The sequence below is a fragment of the Taurulus bubalis genome (genome assembly GCF_910589615.1).
Source record: "Taurulus bubalis genome assembly, chromosome: 6".
In the NCBI taxonomy this organism is placed as follows: domain Eukaryota; kingdom Metazoa; phylum Chordata; class Actinopteri; order Perciformes; family Cottidae; genus Taurulus; species Taurulus bubalis.
Genome location: NC_136594.1, coordinates 7,353,922 through 7,371,445, shown reverse-complemented (window position 1 = coordinate 7,371,445; position 17,524 = coordinate 7,353,922). Strand labels below are relative to the sequence as shown.

General features: G+C 39.0%; 3 protein-coding genes across 3 annotated transcripts; all 3 read left to right on the top strand.

The window, feature by feature from the left end:
* Positions 1-391: 391 nt before the first annotated feature.
* Positions 392-1,474, top strand: percc1 (proline and glutamate rich with coiled coil 1; the record flags this gene model as incomplete). The annotated part of the gene is made up of 2 exons (XM_079219084.1): positions 392-1,064; positions 1,284-1,474. The coding sequence occupies 2 exons, from the start codon at positions 392-394 to the stop codon at positions 1,472-1,474; spliced, it is 864 nt and encodes a 287-aa protein (XP_079075210.1).
* A 1,524-nt stretch (positions 1,475-2,998) lies between these two features.
* On the top strand, positions 2,999-8,187 carry pdia2 (protein disulfide isomerase family A, member 2). Its single transcript, XM_079219890.1, has 11 exons — positions 2,999-3,305; positions 4,065-4,271; positions 5,280-5,413; positions 5,511-5,648; positions 6,251-6,367; positions 6,458-6,583; positions 6,832-7,029; positions 7,107-7,227; positions 7,443-7,621; positions 7,723-7,896; positions 8,053-8,187. Exons 1-11 carry the CDS (start codon positions 3,023-3,025, stop codon positions 8,116-8,118), a joined length of 1,743 nt encoding a protein of 580 aa, XP_079076016.1. The 5' UTR covers positions 2,999-3,022; the 3' UTR covers positions 8,119-8,187.
* A 3,396-nt stretch (positions 8,188-11,583) lies between these two features.
* Positions 11,584-15,717, top strand: LOC306737674 (lipopolysaccharide-induced tumor necrosis factor-alpha factor). Its single transcript, XM_079219429.1, is given in 6 exon segments — positions 11,584-11,640; positions 13,530-13,633; positions 13,635-13,690; positions 15,108-15,185; positions 15,276-15,483; positions 15,600-15,717. Coding segments are annotated over 5 exon segments (525 nt in total). The 5' UTR covers positions 11,584-11,640; positions 13,530-13,556; the 3' UTR covers positions 15,706-15,717.
* The last annotated feature ends 1,807 nt before the right edge of the window (positions 15,718-17,524 follow it).

The window sequence follows — 17,524 nt, the reverse complement described above, 5'->3', positions numbered from 1 at the left end:
CCTGGACCCCCTCCCCGGTTGCCCAGTGATAAAGTAAACAAAGTGTGTTTGGCCAATCCGGCATGCAAATATTTGTTCTGGAAGCGACCTCATCCTACGGGAGACGAGACGCACGCGCGTCTGCAGCCGTGTGCTGAGGTATATATACAGTGGCGAACCCGCCGGTCCAGTATTACATATGCAAACACACGTAGAGAAAGTAGATCCATCAATGAAGCAGGGCAGACCTCTCCTCAGACTTCAACACAGATTCACCTGAACCTGGCAGCTACGGTAATAAAGCTTGAACTTTTTCAACCAATTTTCATTATTTATCCTATCAACAAACATGCTTTCAGTATTAAATCTTACTTCTTTGTTCTCTTCTGTAACCGACTCTCCAGTGTTGAGAATGGCGGCGGGCGTCATTAGAAACTTCCTCATTCAGACCCCGACTCCAGCCTACTTCCCCCTGATTTTCCAGCACTCTCCATGCATGGAAGACGATGATGTGGAGATGCTGGAGGAAACACCGGAGGCGAAGGAAGATGAGGAAGAAAGAGAGGTAGATGAGGAGGAGGAAGAGGAGGAGGAGGATGAAGAATCTGAAGCTCAGGAGGAAGAAGAGGGATGCTTGGATGCTTTCTTAAATCCTACCCACTACGCGTTGGATGTGACCAATCAGTTGCTGAGGTTCGCGGACCTCATCAGCCAGGACGTCCAGCGATATTTCGGCCGCTGCTCCGGAGACCGAGAAGCTTGTGACATCTACAGCGACTCGGTCTCCGTCACGACCAGCGGGCGTCTGCGCTACTATGATGACCTGCTGAAAATTGCAAGGGCGGGAAGCCCAGAGGAGCAAGACAGCCGCTTGGTGACTGGTGCTGAGGACCAAGGAGTCAGGGTTGCTAAGGGCAACAGCAGTTTGGGGCCCTTGGCTGAGCTGTTTAACCAAAGGGGTCAGAGTCAAGGCCGCGGCCGGCCGATGATCAAGCGGCTCCTCCCGCTCAGTTTCTGGAGCGAGCCGATCCCCTGCTGCTCTCTGGTCAGTTTCAGCAGCACACCGGACGTCACGCACACGCACAGTGACACGCCTTTACAGGACAGCACACACACTGACTCTGACACACACGCACATCATCAGAGCACACATGCAGACTCTGACACACACGCGCATCATCAGAGCACACATGCAGACTCTGACACACACATGCATCAGAGCACACACACTGACTCTGACACACACATGCATCAGAGCACACACACAGACTCTGACACACACATGCATCAGAGCACACACACAGACTCTGACACACACGCGCATCAGAGCACACACACTGACTCTGACACACACGCGCACTGCAACCCGCTCCCCCATCACGGCACACACGCCCTCGACAACACTCAGCTGGACTTCAGTGACTTGCTGGCCTACTGGGATCCGAACCCAGAGCTCACACACACACTGACGGAGAACACACACATGCAGCATTAAGCCGCCTGCGGGGACGCACGTATTTATTCATGTACTTTTCAACCTTGATAGATACTTGTAAAAAGTTTAATAAAAAAAAGAAAAACCTGAAATCTAAATGTGTTGTGCTCAGTTTTCTTCTGTCAGTCTGTGACTGCAGTTTATCATATATGTGATGTTTATTCTAAAGGTTCAGCTGCCCAAAATTACAAAACACACACACACACACACACACACACACACACATGTGTGTGTGTCTGGAAAACCTCTAATGGAAGGCGTCCAGGAGGCATCCTGACTAGATGCCCAAACCACCTCAGCTGACTCCTTTCGACACGAAGGAGCAGCGACTCGACTCCAAGCTCCCTCCTGATGTCCGAGCTATATATATATATATATATATATATATATATATATATATATATATATATATATAGTATCTGGTAATGCAGACAGCTGCACAAAATGCACAAAATGCAGTACCCCTTTAAATTCATAAATTTAAAGTTTTTACTGGAAATCAACTTGTTTTAAGTATTTCTTACAGTCAAGTTACATTTGTAATTGTAACACAACGCCCCTACTCTAAATATATCTTGATTTAATTTCTATTTAAGAAAATTTGGTTTTGAAAGGATCCGATTATTGAGATAAAAGACTTTATTAGCTCTTCAAAATGTATTTTCTCAACAAAAAGTCCTTAAAATGTTCAGAAAAAATTATAATTTGAATATCTGCAATTAAATGACAACTAGACAAACTCCATATGCATGTGATGCAATTAAAAATAGCTACTTACTGAACTTTGGAAATAACTTTGTCAAAAACAATTCAAATGTATTGAGCAACTTTTTTTCAGTGGGGGAAGTTGAGGCAGATATCTCAAAACTTAAGTACATTCAGCAGAACTCACATTTTGACCCACTAATTTGGGTTAACAGACCCTTTTAAATGGGATTAAAACATACAAACATCCCTGGAGCAACATGTAGACTTATTGCTTATTACCAAATAGCCAAAAGTCTGGATTTTTTGAGTCTTGTCATTTCTGTTAAACAGTAAAGGGAAGAGAGAGGGGAAAGTGTTTGCTTATTTAAAACAGAACTTGTGAGATAAAAGAGACATGTAAAGAAAGGAGAGATAGAAATCCAGATTATGACTCTCAGTGCTTTTAGTTAAATACAGGTCTGATATGGATCAGAGAGGAGTGAACTGAATGAAATAAGTATACACCTGTACATGCTGCTACCACCTGGTGGGTGTCGGGGTCTGAAACTAAAGGAACAGTATAGAAAATAATCGAGAAAAAGATGAAGAGGGTTGAGAGGAAGAATTCTGGAAGAGAAAAGTCAGTTTTCCCAATTCTTAATCTACATGGCAGCATTGGATTGGTTCAGACTGGAAAGAGTCCCCTGCAGGCCTCCCTTCTGATTGGATGACAGGGCAGGCCAGTGAAATTTTGACACACATCCATCTTAGACAAATAAAGGTGCAAACGTTCAGTGACACATGTACTTGAGAGTGTCCATACCTGAGAGGAGGCAGCAGAGCAGGTACAGAACCGCCGACATGAGGACGCACACACTCTTCACCTTTGCTCTGCTGGGCCTACTGCTGTGGGCCTCCTGCGGCCAGGCCAACGACGTAGACTCCAAACCAGAAGAAGACTCATCGGAGGAGACGGCGGAGGAGACGGCAGAGGAGACTCCGGGAGAGGAGGAGGAGGACACCGAAGCGGCACCGAAAAAAGAGAAAACCACAGAGATAGAGGAGGAGGACAATGTGATGGTTCTCCACAACGTAAACTTTGACAGAGCTCTCAGCGAGAATCAATATCTACTGGTTAAATTCTGTAAGTACACATATATACACTACATGTGTGATGCTTTATAGCACAAACATCAGTGGCATCATGTTTGGCTAAAATGGACATTGACCAGATTAGGGTTAAATGGTGTTAACTTGATTACATTATACATGGTGAACAATTAATCAGACATCTCCATCTGCGCTACTTGCACTACTCTGTTGTCTTTAATGTCTTTTTTATATGTATCTTGTTTATTGTATATAATATGTATACGTACAATGAGAGCTACGTGAAACCGGAGGCAAATTCCATATATGTGTAAACACACATTGCCAATAAAGCTGACTCTGAACACAAATAAAGCCGAAGAAGGACATGGGATACAACCGAAAGCTTCAGGAACGACGACGGGCTTGAGTTTAGAGTATTTATCCCAGTATAAATGTCATGTCCTCTGTTCTCGCCCTCATGAGCACCGAGGCGTTATCTTACGGACATGCAAACACGTGGCCTCTCCTCTCCAGATGCTCTCTGGGTTCAACTCTCCCACAGTTGAGCTCAGAGAGAGGTGCTGACAAGGAAAAGAGTCAAATGGATGACGGCCGAGCCAAACTGCCACTGATGCTATCAGCGGCGTATTTACATGGGTATTTTTGCATGAGATAGCGACAAAAAGAAAACTGGACAGAACAGAGGCCTGAGGAGAGGCTCGTCTGCTGCTTCGACTATTGAGTTTCAGTATTTATCCCATGCTGCATAAAGAGATTAACTACATGTTTGTGTTTGTGTGTTTGTGTGTAGATGTCCCCTGGTGTGGCCACTGTCAAAAGCTGGCTCCTATTTACGCTGGGGTGGCTGGGCAGTTGAAGGAGGAGGGATCCCCGATGCGTTTGGCCAAAGTGGAGGCCACGGAGGAGACGGAGCTGTCCACGGAGTTCAACATCATGGGCTTCCCTATTCTCAAACTGTTCATGAACGGAGACCGCAAGAATCCCATCGACTACACTGGTACACACACACACACACACACACACACACACACACTGTAAATGACTCTGGTGGAGCTGCTTTCCACGTTCTCAGATGAAGACGCTCTACCTGTTCAGTGCTGAACCCGTCTAACCTTTTACATGCCCGAGGCGATTTGATCGGCTCAACGTTTTTTTTTCTATATCTTTGCTTGAACAAATCAACTGTCTTTTACTTCATCTAGTTGCATGTTTTGTTTACTTTTAACATCTGACTCTTGAGAAATGAGCCACGCCCATGTGTGTGTGTGTGTGTGTTGACTGTGAAGCTTTACCCACGAGAGGATTAGCTTTAGGGCCTCAGCTCCAAAGCTAATCCAAAATGTCCACATTGAAATGCATTAACACCGCAATTACAATATAAAATCATATGTCATTTCTTATATCAGGCTTTCAATCGAGATCCCTGGCTTCAACATTTTTTCATTTATGCCTTGAGGGGCAAATACAGTAGTATTTCAGTATTGCAGTTTTCCTGGATTCTTCCACAAAAAAAGTATCCAATTCGCTGATGCACCAAATAAATCATTGACATATCTCAGACTAGGGGGGAAATCCTCTAGATTTTTGTAAACAGATTTTTTTGGGGGGCATTGTGTAAACTTAAACTGACATTTAAACTGTTACAATTATGAATATTAATGCATATTTGAAGTTATGACCAGGACTGAAGTTGGCTTTCAGTGAAAGTGAAAAAAAGTATTAATATCTAATTCCATGACACAAGGGCAAATAAATAGCCCAGCAGTACCAACCACCTATTTTCACAAGAAGTAAACAAACCATATATAAGTATTTAGCTCTGGCTACACTGTCCCTTTTGTTTTTATGCCTTTTATCTTGATAAGTTAAAGCACCTGACATGACCATGGAGTGACTTCATTTCTTTGTGTGTGTGTGTGTGTGTGTGTGTGTGTGTGTGTGTGTGTGTGTGTGTGTGTGTGTGTGTGTGTGTGTGTGTGTGTGTGTGTGTGTGTGTGTTTTCCAGGTGAGAGAAACACCGAGGGAATGATCAAGTGGATCAAGCGTTCTTCAGGCCCCGGCGCTCCGGTGCTCGACTCGGCAGACTCGGCAGCTCAGTTCATCGATTCCCATAACATCACTGTCGTAGGATTCTTTGATGTACGTTTATCTATTTGATCTATCCTTCCTAATAAATCACATGATCACATATTTATATTTACATTCATATTCATCTTTTGATTTATATCTATTTCAGGATCTGGAGAGCGAGGCGGTCAAGGTGTTCAAGACGCTTGTTTTGTCTCTTTCTAACACCGAGTTTGCTCTGACAACGAGTCGAGAGGTTTTCCAGAAGTACAAAGTTAAAGCCAACTCAGTGGTGCTCTTCAAAAAGGTACAAATGTGTTGTGATACTAAGTGAGAGGCACATAGTCGAGTGTTTTATTGAAAGGCCAATCAAGATACAAGAAGCTGAAACAATGTTAGCTTTGCTGCCATCTAGTGCAAACAGTGTGTTCCCTTTTAAGGAGCAAATGTCCTCACAAGGATGGAAAGTTGAGGATATTTTGCAGATTCTGATTTTTTTTTTAAAGATTTTTGAACTTTTGGATTTAGATGTATAGTCTTGACCTGGCTTAAATTAGGTTTAGGGTTATATTTAGCCATATAGTGAAGGTAAAGAAAAATATTATTAAGTTATTATTATTATTATTATTATTTCAATTAATCAATTAGTCAATGGCATTTCAGAAAACCGCCTGGACTATTATACAAATAAATAATATTTTTTGGTTTATTCATGATTCAGTTTTATGTTACATGGGTAGCATGTTTGTGCTACATGGATCAGAGCCTCTGAAGTGACGGCTGACATTTATTGAGGGAAAATCAATTAAACAATTACAAAGAGACACAAAACTGACTGCAGAGAGAGCCAAAAACAACTAGAAATGTGAAGAGAGTGTGTGTGTGTGTGTGCATGTGTGTGTTTGCTAGTTTGACGAAGGCAGAGCAGACTTCCCGTTGTCAGAAGAAGGGGAGCTGAACCCAGAAAATCTGACCAACTTCATTAAGCATAACAGCCTGGAGCTGATCGTCCCATTCCGCCTGGAGGTACCACACACACACACAAATTTTTTGACATTTTAAATCAAATATAAAATGATATTGAAGTGTTATCATACAGTCTGTGTGTGTTTTCAGACTTCAGACAAGATCTTCAACGCTGGCATCCACCTGCACAGCCTGCTGTTCATCAACTCCTCTGTGGAGAGTCAGACGGCCATGGTGGACAAAACCAGGAGCATTGCCAAAGAGTTCAAGGGCAAGGTAACAGTCTGTGTGTGTGTGTGTGTGTGTGTGTGTGTGTGTGTGTGTGTGTGTGTGTGTGTGTGTGTGTGTGTGTGTGTGTGTGTGTGTGTGTGTGTGTGTGTGTGTGCGTGTGTGTGTGTGTATTGCTAGGAGAGTATGTCTTAGAAAGAAAGTCAGTAACATAACTTTAACCTAATTCTCTTTGCTTTTTTTTGTCTCCTCTCTATGTCGGTATGTGTGTGTGTGTGTGTGTGTGTGTTATGTAGATTATATTTGTTGAGATTGACATAGCAACAGAAGGTATTTCTAATGTGCTCAAATTCTTCGGCATAGCCGATAAAGACATCCCCACCGTGCGCCTCATGAGCATAGAAACAGGGAAGAAGTTCACCACTGCTGACCACAATCTCGCCATAGCTCCACTGAGACAGTTGTGCCAGGATGTTGTTGACGGCACTGCCATGGTAGGAAACACCCGTGAGTTTGATATTCACGCTGCAGCGTTAGACCCAATAACTAATAATCTGGTTTTGTGGTGCAGCCTTACTTCAAGTCTGAGGAGATCCCGGAAGACTGGAATAAAGAACCAGTCAAAGTCCTGGTGGGAAAGAATTTTGCCTCCGTTGCTCTGGACACGACCAAAAACGTCTTTGTGGAGTTCTGTAAGTTCGTCCGTCTGTCAGTCTGCAGTGTAAAAACTCAACTGGAATTTAGCAAAATCAACTCATCTTTTATCAATGAGAATTTTAAATTTCCCCTCTCCAATTTCGAACCATTTTCAACCCTAAAATCATTAGCTCTTGAGCTACTTAATGAGTTGAATTGATGTCCTGTTCTGTGTGTGTGTGTGTGTGCGCGTGTGTGTGCGTACGTGTAGATGCTCCATGGTGTACACACTGTCAGGAACTGACTCCCATCTGGGAACAGCTGGCCGAAAAGTACGCTGACAGAGATGACATCATCATAGCCAAGCTGGATAGCACGGCCAACGAGGTGGAGTCTTTGGCCATTTCGTCATACCCAACTCTCAAATACTTCCCAGCTGATGACAAAGAGGTAGCCTACATATTCAAACGTACACACATGTTCAGCTACACAAGCGCTTTTGATTAATTCCCATCCTGCCCTCCATTATTTCTTATTTTTCTCTTCGTTAGGTGGTCGACTACACTGGGAAAAAGGATTTGGAGACCTTGTCTAAGTTCCTGGACGATGGAGGAGTGTTGCCTGAGTCTGAGGAGGGAGATGAGGAAGGAGATGAGGAGGGAGATGAGGAAGGAGATGAGGAGGGAGATGAGTTTGACAAGGAAGGTGACGACACTGATGATGAGGTATGTGTCTTTACCGCTACTTTACATATTTCTCACTTTATTATAAATGTAGTCCACTTCCCTCACATGTTATTTTCTTCTTCTTCTTCTTCTTCTTCTTCTTCTTCTTCTTCTTCTTCTTCTTCTTCTTCTTCTTCTTCTTCTTCTCTATTTCAGGATGTTGCTGAGTCTGCAGAGTCTGCAGAGGTGCCGACCAACGCGACATCTAAAGATGAGCTGTGATGTCACTTTGTTTTTTTTTCGACCAATCAATAGCTTACAATGTTTCTTAATAAAATGAATTTGGGTTCACAAACATAAATATGTAGCGACTCATTATTATTTTTGAATAGGCTTTAAACTCTGTTTCGCTTTGTCTTGATACTTCACAAGATGTTCTACAACACAATAATGTGTGTAAATATTACATATCATTTCTCTAAATGTTGTAAGAAGTAAGTTACACTGTTAAGTTTGACTGGGACTCTTTCTGACTTTTCAAAGTGATGAAAAACAAAAGTAAGTTTACAATACAATATAGTTATGTGATAGGAAGGAATCAGAAGCATCTGCATGTGCCATTAAGGTCAACAGTGGAAAAACAATTAAGAGGGGAAAATATGATAATGATATGAGATGATGATTTAAAAGTGATGGAAACAAATGAAAAGGGAGTGGAAACTAAATGAAGAAACACAGATCTACAACATCAATAGAGGGACTATGTGCAAGAGGAAGTAGATTGAAAGATACACACATTGTTTTGTTTCTCATTCCTACCTGACAACGACGAGACGAGATAAGTGTTGCCAATAATGTTGGACCATCAAGGAGCTGCACCAGCATAGAACACTGATGAAGACGAAGCCAGAGACAAATAGAAATAACATACAGTTGTAATATGTATTCATGGAAATTAGCCAAAAGTCTGTTAGTATGAAGGTAGTCTTTTTAAACGCTAACATTAGCATGCTAACAGGCTCACAGTGACAATGCTCGTGTGTTTATGATCAGAAGGTATGTTTTCCATCTTTAACGTGTTAGCATGCTGATGTTTGATAATGATCACTTTACACAAAGCAGCAGAATAAAGTTTTGTTTTATTGTTGGAATTCAATTTTATTGTTGAGAGTTAGAAATCAAGCTTATCCTTTACCATTAATATGTATCCTATATCTAATAGGGCATGACAGTTTAGTTGTTTAAACCTAGCTAAGTTGTTTAGTTGTTTAAACCTAGCTAAGTAGTTTAGTTGTTTAAACCTAATTGAATAGTTTAGTTGTTTTAACCTAGCTAAGTAGTTCAGTTGTCGAAACCTAACTAAGTAGTTTAGTTGTTTAAACCTAACTGAATAGTGTAGTTGTTTAAACCTAGCTAAGTAGTTCAGTTGTTCAAACCTAGCTAAGTACAGGGCTCTCAAGTTTTTAAGGGAGGTAAGAGTAACCAGCCACCCTCCCCCCCATATTATTAATATAACCTATACTAACCTAACTAAGTAGTTTAGTTGTTTAAACCTAGCTAAGTAGTTTAGTTGTTTAAACCTAACTCAGTAGTTTAGCTGTTTAAACCTAGCAAAGTAAGTTAGTTCAGTTGTTTAAACCTAGCTAAGTAGTTTAGTTGTTTAAATCTAGCTAAGTAGTTTAGTTGTTTAAACCTAACTAAGTAGTTTAGTTGTTTAAACCTAACAAAGTAGTTTAGTTGTTTAAACCTAGCTAAGTAGTTTAGTTGTTTAAACCTAACTAAGTAGTTTAGTTGTTTAAACCTAGCTAATTAGTTTAGTTGTTTAAACCTAACTAAGTAGTTAAGTTGTTTAAACCTAGCTAAGTAGTTCAGTTGTTTAAACCTAGCTAAGTAGTTTAGTTGTTTAAATCTAGCTAAGTGGTTTAGTTGTTTAAACCTAGCTAAGTAGTTCAGTTGTTTAAACCTAACTAAGTAGTTTAGTTGTTTAAATCTAGCTAAGTAGTTCAGTTGTTTAAACCTAGCTAAGTAGTTCAGTTGTTTAAACCTAACTAAGTAGTTTAGTTGTTTAAACCTAGCTAAGTAGTTCAGTTGTTTAAACCTAGCTAAGTAGTTTAGTTGTTTAAATCTAGCTAAGTAGTTTAGTTGTTTAAACCTAGCTAAGTAGTTCAGTTGTTTAAACTAACTAAGTAGTTTAGTTGTTTAAACCTAGCTAAGTAGTTCAGTTGTTTAAACCTAGCTAAGTAGTTTAGTTGTTTAAACCTAGCTAAGTAGTTAAGTTATTTAAACCTAGCTAAGTAGTTCAGTTGTTTAAACCTAACTAAGTAGTTAAGTTGTTTAAACCTAGCTAAGTAGTTTAGTTGTTTAAATCTAGCTAAGTAGTTTAGTTGTTTAAACCTAGCTAAGTAGTTCAGTTGTTTAAACCTAACTAAGTAGTTTAGTTGTTTAAACCTAGCTAAGTAGTTCAGTTGTTTAAACCTAGCTAAGTAGTTTAGTTGTTTAAACCTAACTAAGTAGTTAAGTTGTTTAAACCTAGCTAAGTAGTTTAGTTGTTTAAACCTAACTAAGTAGTTAAGTTATTTAAACCTAACTAAGTAGTTTAGTTGTTTAAACCTAGCTAAGTAGTTTAGTTGTTTAAACCTAGCTAAGTAGTTCAGTTGTTTAAACCTAACTAAGTAGTTTAGTTGTTTAAACCTAACTAAGTAGTTAAGTTGTTTAAACCTAGCTAAGTAGTTACGTTGTTTAAACCTAACTAAGTAGTTAAGTTGTTTAAACCTAACTGAGTAGTTTAGTTGTTTAAGTCTGCGGGTCAAAATTACCCTGTACATGTATGTGTGTTGATGGGTCATTTTGACCCCAAGACAACACAAGGGTTAAACCTAACTAAGTAGTTTAGTTCAATCTGAATGTTTTATCGAACACATTTGATATGATATGACTTTTACATTTTGTATTAAATATGACTTGAAAGGTGAGAGGAAGGTTACATCAGCATTTTCATAGAAATAAATAAATACAGAGAATTCAAACATGAAATTTGTATGTGAATATGAACTCCTATAAAACTCCTATAAACTGTTATTATGGAAATAAGAATAATGAAATATCAATTCCTAGTAATGAGTTGTGTTCTAGTCATGTGATTATTTCATATGTATTCATTTATTTATTCATATATTTAATTTTGAACAGGTTGGGGCTTCCATAGATTATAACTACATTTTAGTAAATAAGAGGGGGTAAAGTAAAAAAAGGCTCAATTACAACAATTCATAAAGAATATGATAAATAACTACTTAACTAGTTATATAAGTTTTCTACAAAGCTCATTAGCTAAACATTTTTAATTTTCACTTGTAGTTTTCTAAACGATTACTGCATAGATGTCCAGTAAATACTATTATATCCACTGTTTATTTCTCGGTAAAACACGTCATGTCTCGGTTATTGCTGTCCTATAAATAAAAGGCCACCAGAGAATGAGTCAGCAGCTCGGTAGGGAAAGCAGGTGAGTTTGTACAGTGGAAACATGTAAAGAGGGTTTGGTCTTTTAAGGGAAGGAAAATGTTTCTAATTCCAGAGAAGAACAGGTTCAACAGGCTTTGTTGACCCGCCTTTTACCGCGTTATTGGGCATGATTCCTCCTGCAGTCGAGCTTCTTCATGTAGCCAAAGGTAAGACCACAGCTCTGATAGATATCTCACACAGCACGCCATTGATTAACGGACGGAGGAACTGTACGAGGTTCGGGTCAGATCGGCTTTGGAAGTCCCACGTGAGCTAGAAGTACTGGGCTGCATTCAGCAGGTGTGTTTGACGGCTGATACTGTTGGCTTCAGGTGTGTTTGATACTGATGCTGTTTTTAGGAGACTACTGTGGTTGACTTAAGGAGAGTCAATCACATGACTCATCTTAAATGTGTTCATACTATAGTGACATTGTGTTATTTTGAACTTTTATTGAGTGTTAATGAGCTTTTGTGCTGTGTTAAGGTAGTATATGACGTACGGTAATAAGTAGTAATAAGTAATGCAGTGGTGGAATGTAACTAAGTCAAATATTGAGGTACTTTTCAATGTTATACTTCTTTGAATTCTTACTAAACACTTTGTAGATTCAGATTAATAATACAAAAATATACACCAACCAATACTTGATGATGTATTATTATGGATTTGGCTTAATCCAGGGAAATAATAGGTATTCTTTTTAAATGTTCCATGCTGAATAGCTAGTTGGTACTTTAATTCGATGTTGATGCTGTTACATATGTACTTTTACTGAAGTAAGAGTTTGAATGCAGGACTTCTACTTGTCACAGTATTTTAACACTGTTTACTTGCGTAAAAGATCTGAGTTCCACCACTGCAAACATGGAGGTACTTCACATCAATCTAGTGAGAGTATGAATAAGTTCACTCTGAATCTACTTCACAATATTTGTATTTATATACATATATATATATATATATATATATATATACACTTTGTACTGAGGAAACAGAAACGACACGGTGAGTGTTGTGCTGTTTTGTCGCTTTAAATGTCACCAGTCCAGAGGTGTCTCTCTCTCTATTGTTCGATGTGTCGCAGTGGAGGGAGGAGATGATACCGGTTACTCCCACAACTGAATCAGAGCTGCTGGTTTCAACTGCAGCGACGAGACAGCTGACGTTGAGCTGCCTGCGTTTATTGTCCCCACATAGCTGGTAGAAAGAAGTAGTTTTGCCTTTTAGGAGCTAAATAGAGAAGGCAGCAACAATAGCAGTTTATTACACTGAAAACCGGCACCGTGCTTCTGGTTACTTTCATTGAACTGAGTGGGCCTTTAAACTCCTTTTCAAAGGCCCTGTTCAGTATCTGATGGAGATGATCTTTCTCCGGTCGTCCCCTGACTCCCTTATGACTTTGACTCCCTCTGAGCCGATGCTGGGACCAGTGGTGCATTTTGATTGTCCATCAAAATGGACGAGTTACTTCGAATTTATTTATTTAGTCAAACAACAAGCGATTACTTTTTGGTGCGGATCTAGATCCTGTTGAGGACACAGGCAATTTGTAGAACTACTACTTCCAAGGTTAAGAATTATATTTACTGTGTAATCTCTTGTTCCGTAACTTTTGTAATTTAAATTAAATAGTTTTTAAAGATCCTGTGAACTAACAGTTGAATTAACACTTCCAAAATGATCAATCTTTATTTATACTATACATCATTGTGCCAGTTTTGATCAAAGATTAAATTAAATAAAGAAGAAATAAAAAATGGAAATATAAATAAAAAAATAAAAATAAAGAAGTGTATAACAATATAGATAAATGAATATATATATATATATATATATATATATATATATATATATATATATATATATGTTTATATATGTATATATGAACAATAGAATATATTAAGTGTAAGAGAAAGTTAAAAAAAATCAACTAAAATAGAAATAGTCAATTACAGGCAACAAAAGATTATAAAAAAATGGTAAAGATATAAGAGGTAATACTAGCGCCAGCGCCTAAGTAAAATAGAAAAGTAATATTCTGCATGATATTGTCAATTGTTGAAAAAGTAAAAAAAAAAAAAAACATCATCATAAAGAAAGATTGCATGTAAATAACAGGGATTACAGGTTTTATTAGAATAAACACCACCAGGTTCATCATGTAAAGGATCCTCTCTCCTCTCTAGCTTCCTGTTTGACTGGATGATCTCCTGATGGAACCCCCTTCGTATGAGGAGGCCAGTCTACACCCTCCTGTTCTGGGCTCAGCAGCATTCCTCCCTCCCCCCCCCCTACTCCACCTCCCTCCACTCGCCCCCAACACCTCCTCCCTCCTATGGAGAAGCAGGTAAGATAAAATACCACTGGTCTCTCTTTCCCCCCGCTTATTTCACATCTCGTTACATAACACACCAAGTCGGCGAAGTATTAAAATGCATTGTTTGTTTCTCTGTCTTGGCCTTCTGTCCACAATGAACTTGTGTTTCTTCCACCTGAAAACTGATCTTTCTTAAAACAGTATGCAAGATGGATAAATCTGAAAATTCATGAATAATAAAGGAGTTCTAAGGAGCTGAGACGCAGTAAAGTAACCAAGCCGTCGGTCTCAATGCTGACCGCATGTTGGCCGTGATGATGTTGTTTTACAACTAAAAGGAGGAAGACTAAGAAGAGATCTTTCTGTTGTTCAGGTGTTTCAATGTGGATGGAGGTATTTGCGAAAACCAGAAAATCACTCGTGTGGATGGACATCATTTTGTGAACTACGTTTTCAAAATAAACTTCTTAGTGTGGACATAATGACACAGACCGAGACTATACGTCCACATTAAGCTGTCTACATTTTAAAACACCTTTTTTTGTAAGGAAATAGTTTGCGTCCACGTTAGCCTTCCCACGTTGTTTTTGTAGAGCCGTCAGTCCATAGAGAAATGCCTAAACGACAGTTAAACGACTAGCTCTCTTCTTCTTTGACCTCTTTTCAGTTGCTAAACAACAACATTGCATCACAGCAAACATCTGGTGAAGAGTGGGAGGGACAGCCCACTTAACCAAATCATTATTTCATGGGCGAGAAAGACGTCCTCGGACAAAATCAACTTGAATACAGATTCATGACAACAGCTCTGATTGTGCCGTTAAAATAAGTGATCACAGATATCACACACATCCTACATATTCATGTTCCTCAGCCCTCCCTGGGCATCGTCGTAAAGCACGCTTTATCCCAGAAACGCTGGAGTTTTTAAATTTGTATGCTCTGGAGTTTTATAATCAGAATCACCTTTACTGGTCAAGTATGTGTGCACATACAAGGGAATTGTCTTGCTCTCAATGTGCTTACATAGAAATAGAAATAACAGCTATAAGGACAACAAAGCTGGACAGGTAAAGGTAACGAATAGACAGAACTGTTATGTACATGAGTACTGAGATATGGGTGGTATATAAATATTATTAAAAACATATACAAAATACAATATATCAAACATCTACAAGCCAAACTATACAAATGTGCACAAAAAGTGCAAAGAAATAAATACTGAATGGAATCAAATGATCTGTATGACAATGTATAGTATGAAGACTATATACTGTAAATATTGCATGTAGGATTTATTTGGACAGTGAACATATAAAGAAAAGTGCATTAAAAACTGTAAATATGGCATAAAAAATATGTTTTCGTACAGTTTAACTCAATCTGGAGTGAGAGAAAAAGATGCTTATACAAATTTAATGTGGACATATTTCTTTTTTCCTAGTCACAATCCAGCCGGATCGTTTTCCAATACTGACTGTGCCACGATACCATGGAACTGTAATCCATCCAGTGACACAAAGTATTAAAGCTTCATCTTTACTATCAACCTTAATTACATAAAGCAACAGTGTGGATGAAAATGATATTGAATAGCTTTTGTTTCTGCCAGTTGGTGTAACATCGTCCGCCGGCAGCCAACAGACTCAGCCGGCAGTAGTGACGACGCAGCCGGAGCCCGTTCCCATCTCGGTGGGACATCTGGGATCCGCCCCTGGGTTGGTACGCTGCCCGCACTGCAGCAACGTTGTCACCTCTAAGGTCACGTACCTGCCTGGAATGGCTGCCTGGTGCACATGCATGCTTCTCGCCTTGATGGGGTGAGAGACACAGACACATGCATGTACGAGTGTTTAACGCCAGAGTGCCAAACCAGCTTTAACATCTAGTGTTGTGTCTCTGCACGTGTGTGTGTGTGTGTGTGTGTTTGCTCCAGGTTGATCTGTGGTTGCTGTCTGATTCCGTTCATGACGCAAGGTCTACAAGACGCACATCACTCCTGCCCACACTGTAAAAGGAAACTGGCCGTGCACACAAGGTGACACGGCCAGGATTAACACGCCTCCTCTTGTTCCCATACCATTTGTCACAACAGGGATAAATACCAGTTTGTCATAAGCTAGGAATGTAAACAGCTCACTGCCCAAGCGACATGGGGAAGAATGTATTTAGGTGATGATCAGTGTGTGACGTAATACAGGATATATATATATATATATATATATATATATATATATACATATATATATATATATACGTATATATATATATATATACGTATATATATATATATATATATATATATATATATATATATATATATATATATATATATATATGTATGTATATATGTATATAGTGATACAGGACAGATGAGTGGCGTATGCAGTCTTTAGTTTGAATCTGTGGGAATTCCAACTCTTGCTGCTTTTCATACGCAGGAAACTATTTCCATATTTTAACCTACAGGGGGTGATGATATAACACCAAAAATATTTCATTTTCCATTTTAATATGAACTTTCTTTTAGATGCATGACACATTTTAAGATTTTACAACATTACAGAGTGCAGACGGCACAGAGGACATTCATGATGAACACAATGATGTCCAGTCCAGGGACTTAATTCGTAGTTTTTTTCGACAATTGTATTTTCTATAGTATATTTGAATACAAAAAGAACAAAACCTTTGTCATTATTCTTTTTAAAAATGAATATAAAGCTTAGATATATCTGTACTTTAATGATGAATGAGGAAACTTGTCCAGACAATAGCAGATTTGATGCAAACGAAGCCTTTTGGAAAACATATTGACTTCACATGCTCTTATTTATTTTTCTGCATATTTATAATTTTAAAGGCCCTGCACATCTAAGATAAACCAACACAGGTGATTGTGTTAAAAACGGTTAAAGTAAGCCTGTTTGTATACGTGCCAGTGGACCTGATGTAATTCCCGCTCTGCTAGCTTTAACATGAGCCGGTCTAATCCTCCCGAGGGAGTGAGCTCACCTGTGTGGGTGTGAAGCGTCTTTAAGGTACAGTCAGTCAAACATTAACACAGACTTGGAACCTAACAACTTAAATTGATTGGCAGAACTTTTGATACAAAGAGTTACACAAGACAATAACTAACCAAGTATTTTGTTGCTGTAAAAAAAAATGTTTACATCAGTAAAGTTTACTCTTATTGATTGGTTGGTTTAAAATTTAATTCATGATGACACCCAAAACTCTTCAGTTGTGTATACTCTGCTTAAAATGTATTTTGTAAAATATGCAGATGGGGTCTTTATGTTTATATTGATCTGATACAAGCTTTGGTAAATCCCTTACAGTATATTATATCTTCTCTAACTTATTTTCCAATTAAATTTAATGTGATTTTTTTTTGGGAAAAAAGCTTAACTTTGCATAAAGGCTGGAAGCTGCTTCATTCCCAGATGGCTACCGAACAGCCTGGTCACACCGGACGTGTGTGTGTGTGTGTGTGTGTGTGTGTGTGTGTGTGTGTGTGTGTGTGTGTGTGTGTGTGTGTGTGTGTGTGTGTGTGTGTGTGTGTGTGTGTGTGTGTGTGTGTGTGGTAACATGAGATGTACACAAAGTGTTTATACGTGATATTACGTATTATCAATGAGCCTTAGAGATGTTGGTAGGCAGACTTTGTGATCGAGCCCAGCTAGCTGTTTCCCTTGGTTTCTAGTCTTTATGCTAAGCTAACCTTCTCCCAGCTATAGCTTCATATCTAGCAGAGTGTATGGTATCAACCTTCTCATCTTACCCATTCTAGAGTATTCCCTAAACTGGTGAACTATTCCTTTGATGATATAGACGTGATATACTAAAGGCCATTCTTGA

What these genes read in the sequence shown, in the direction of transcription:
- pdia2 (XM_079219890.1), top strand. Translation starts at nt 3,023, where the DNA reads ATGAGGACGCACACACTCTTCACCTTTGCTCTGCTGGGCCTACTGCTG. An exon ending in ATATCTACTGGTTAAATTCT is followed by an intron (nt 3,306 to 4,064) that starts GTAAGTACACAT and finishes GTTTGTGTGTAG; the next exon opens with ATGTCCCCTGGTGTGGCCAC. An exon ending in CTGTCGTAGGATTCTTTGAT is followed by an intron (nt 5,414 to 5,510) that starts GTACGTTTATCT and finishes TATCTATTTCAG; the next exon opens with GATCTGGAGAGCGAGGCGGT.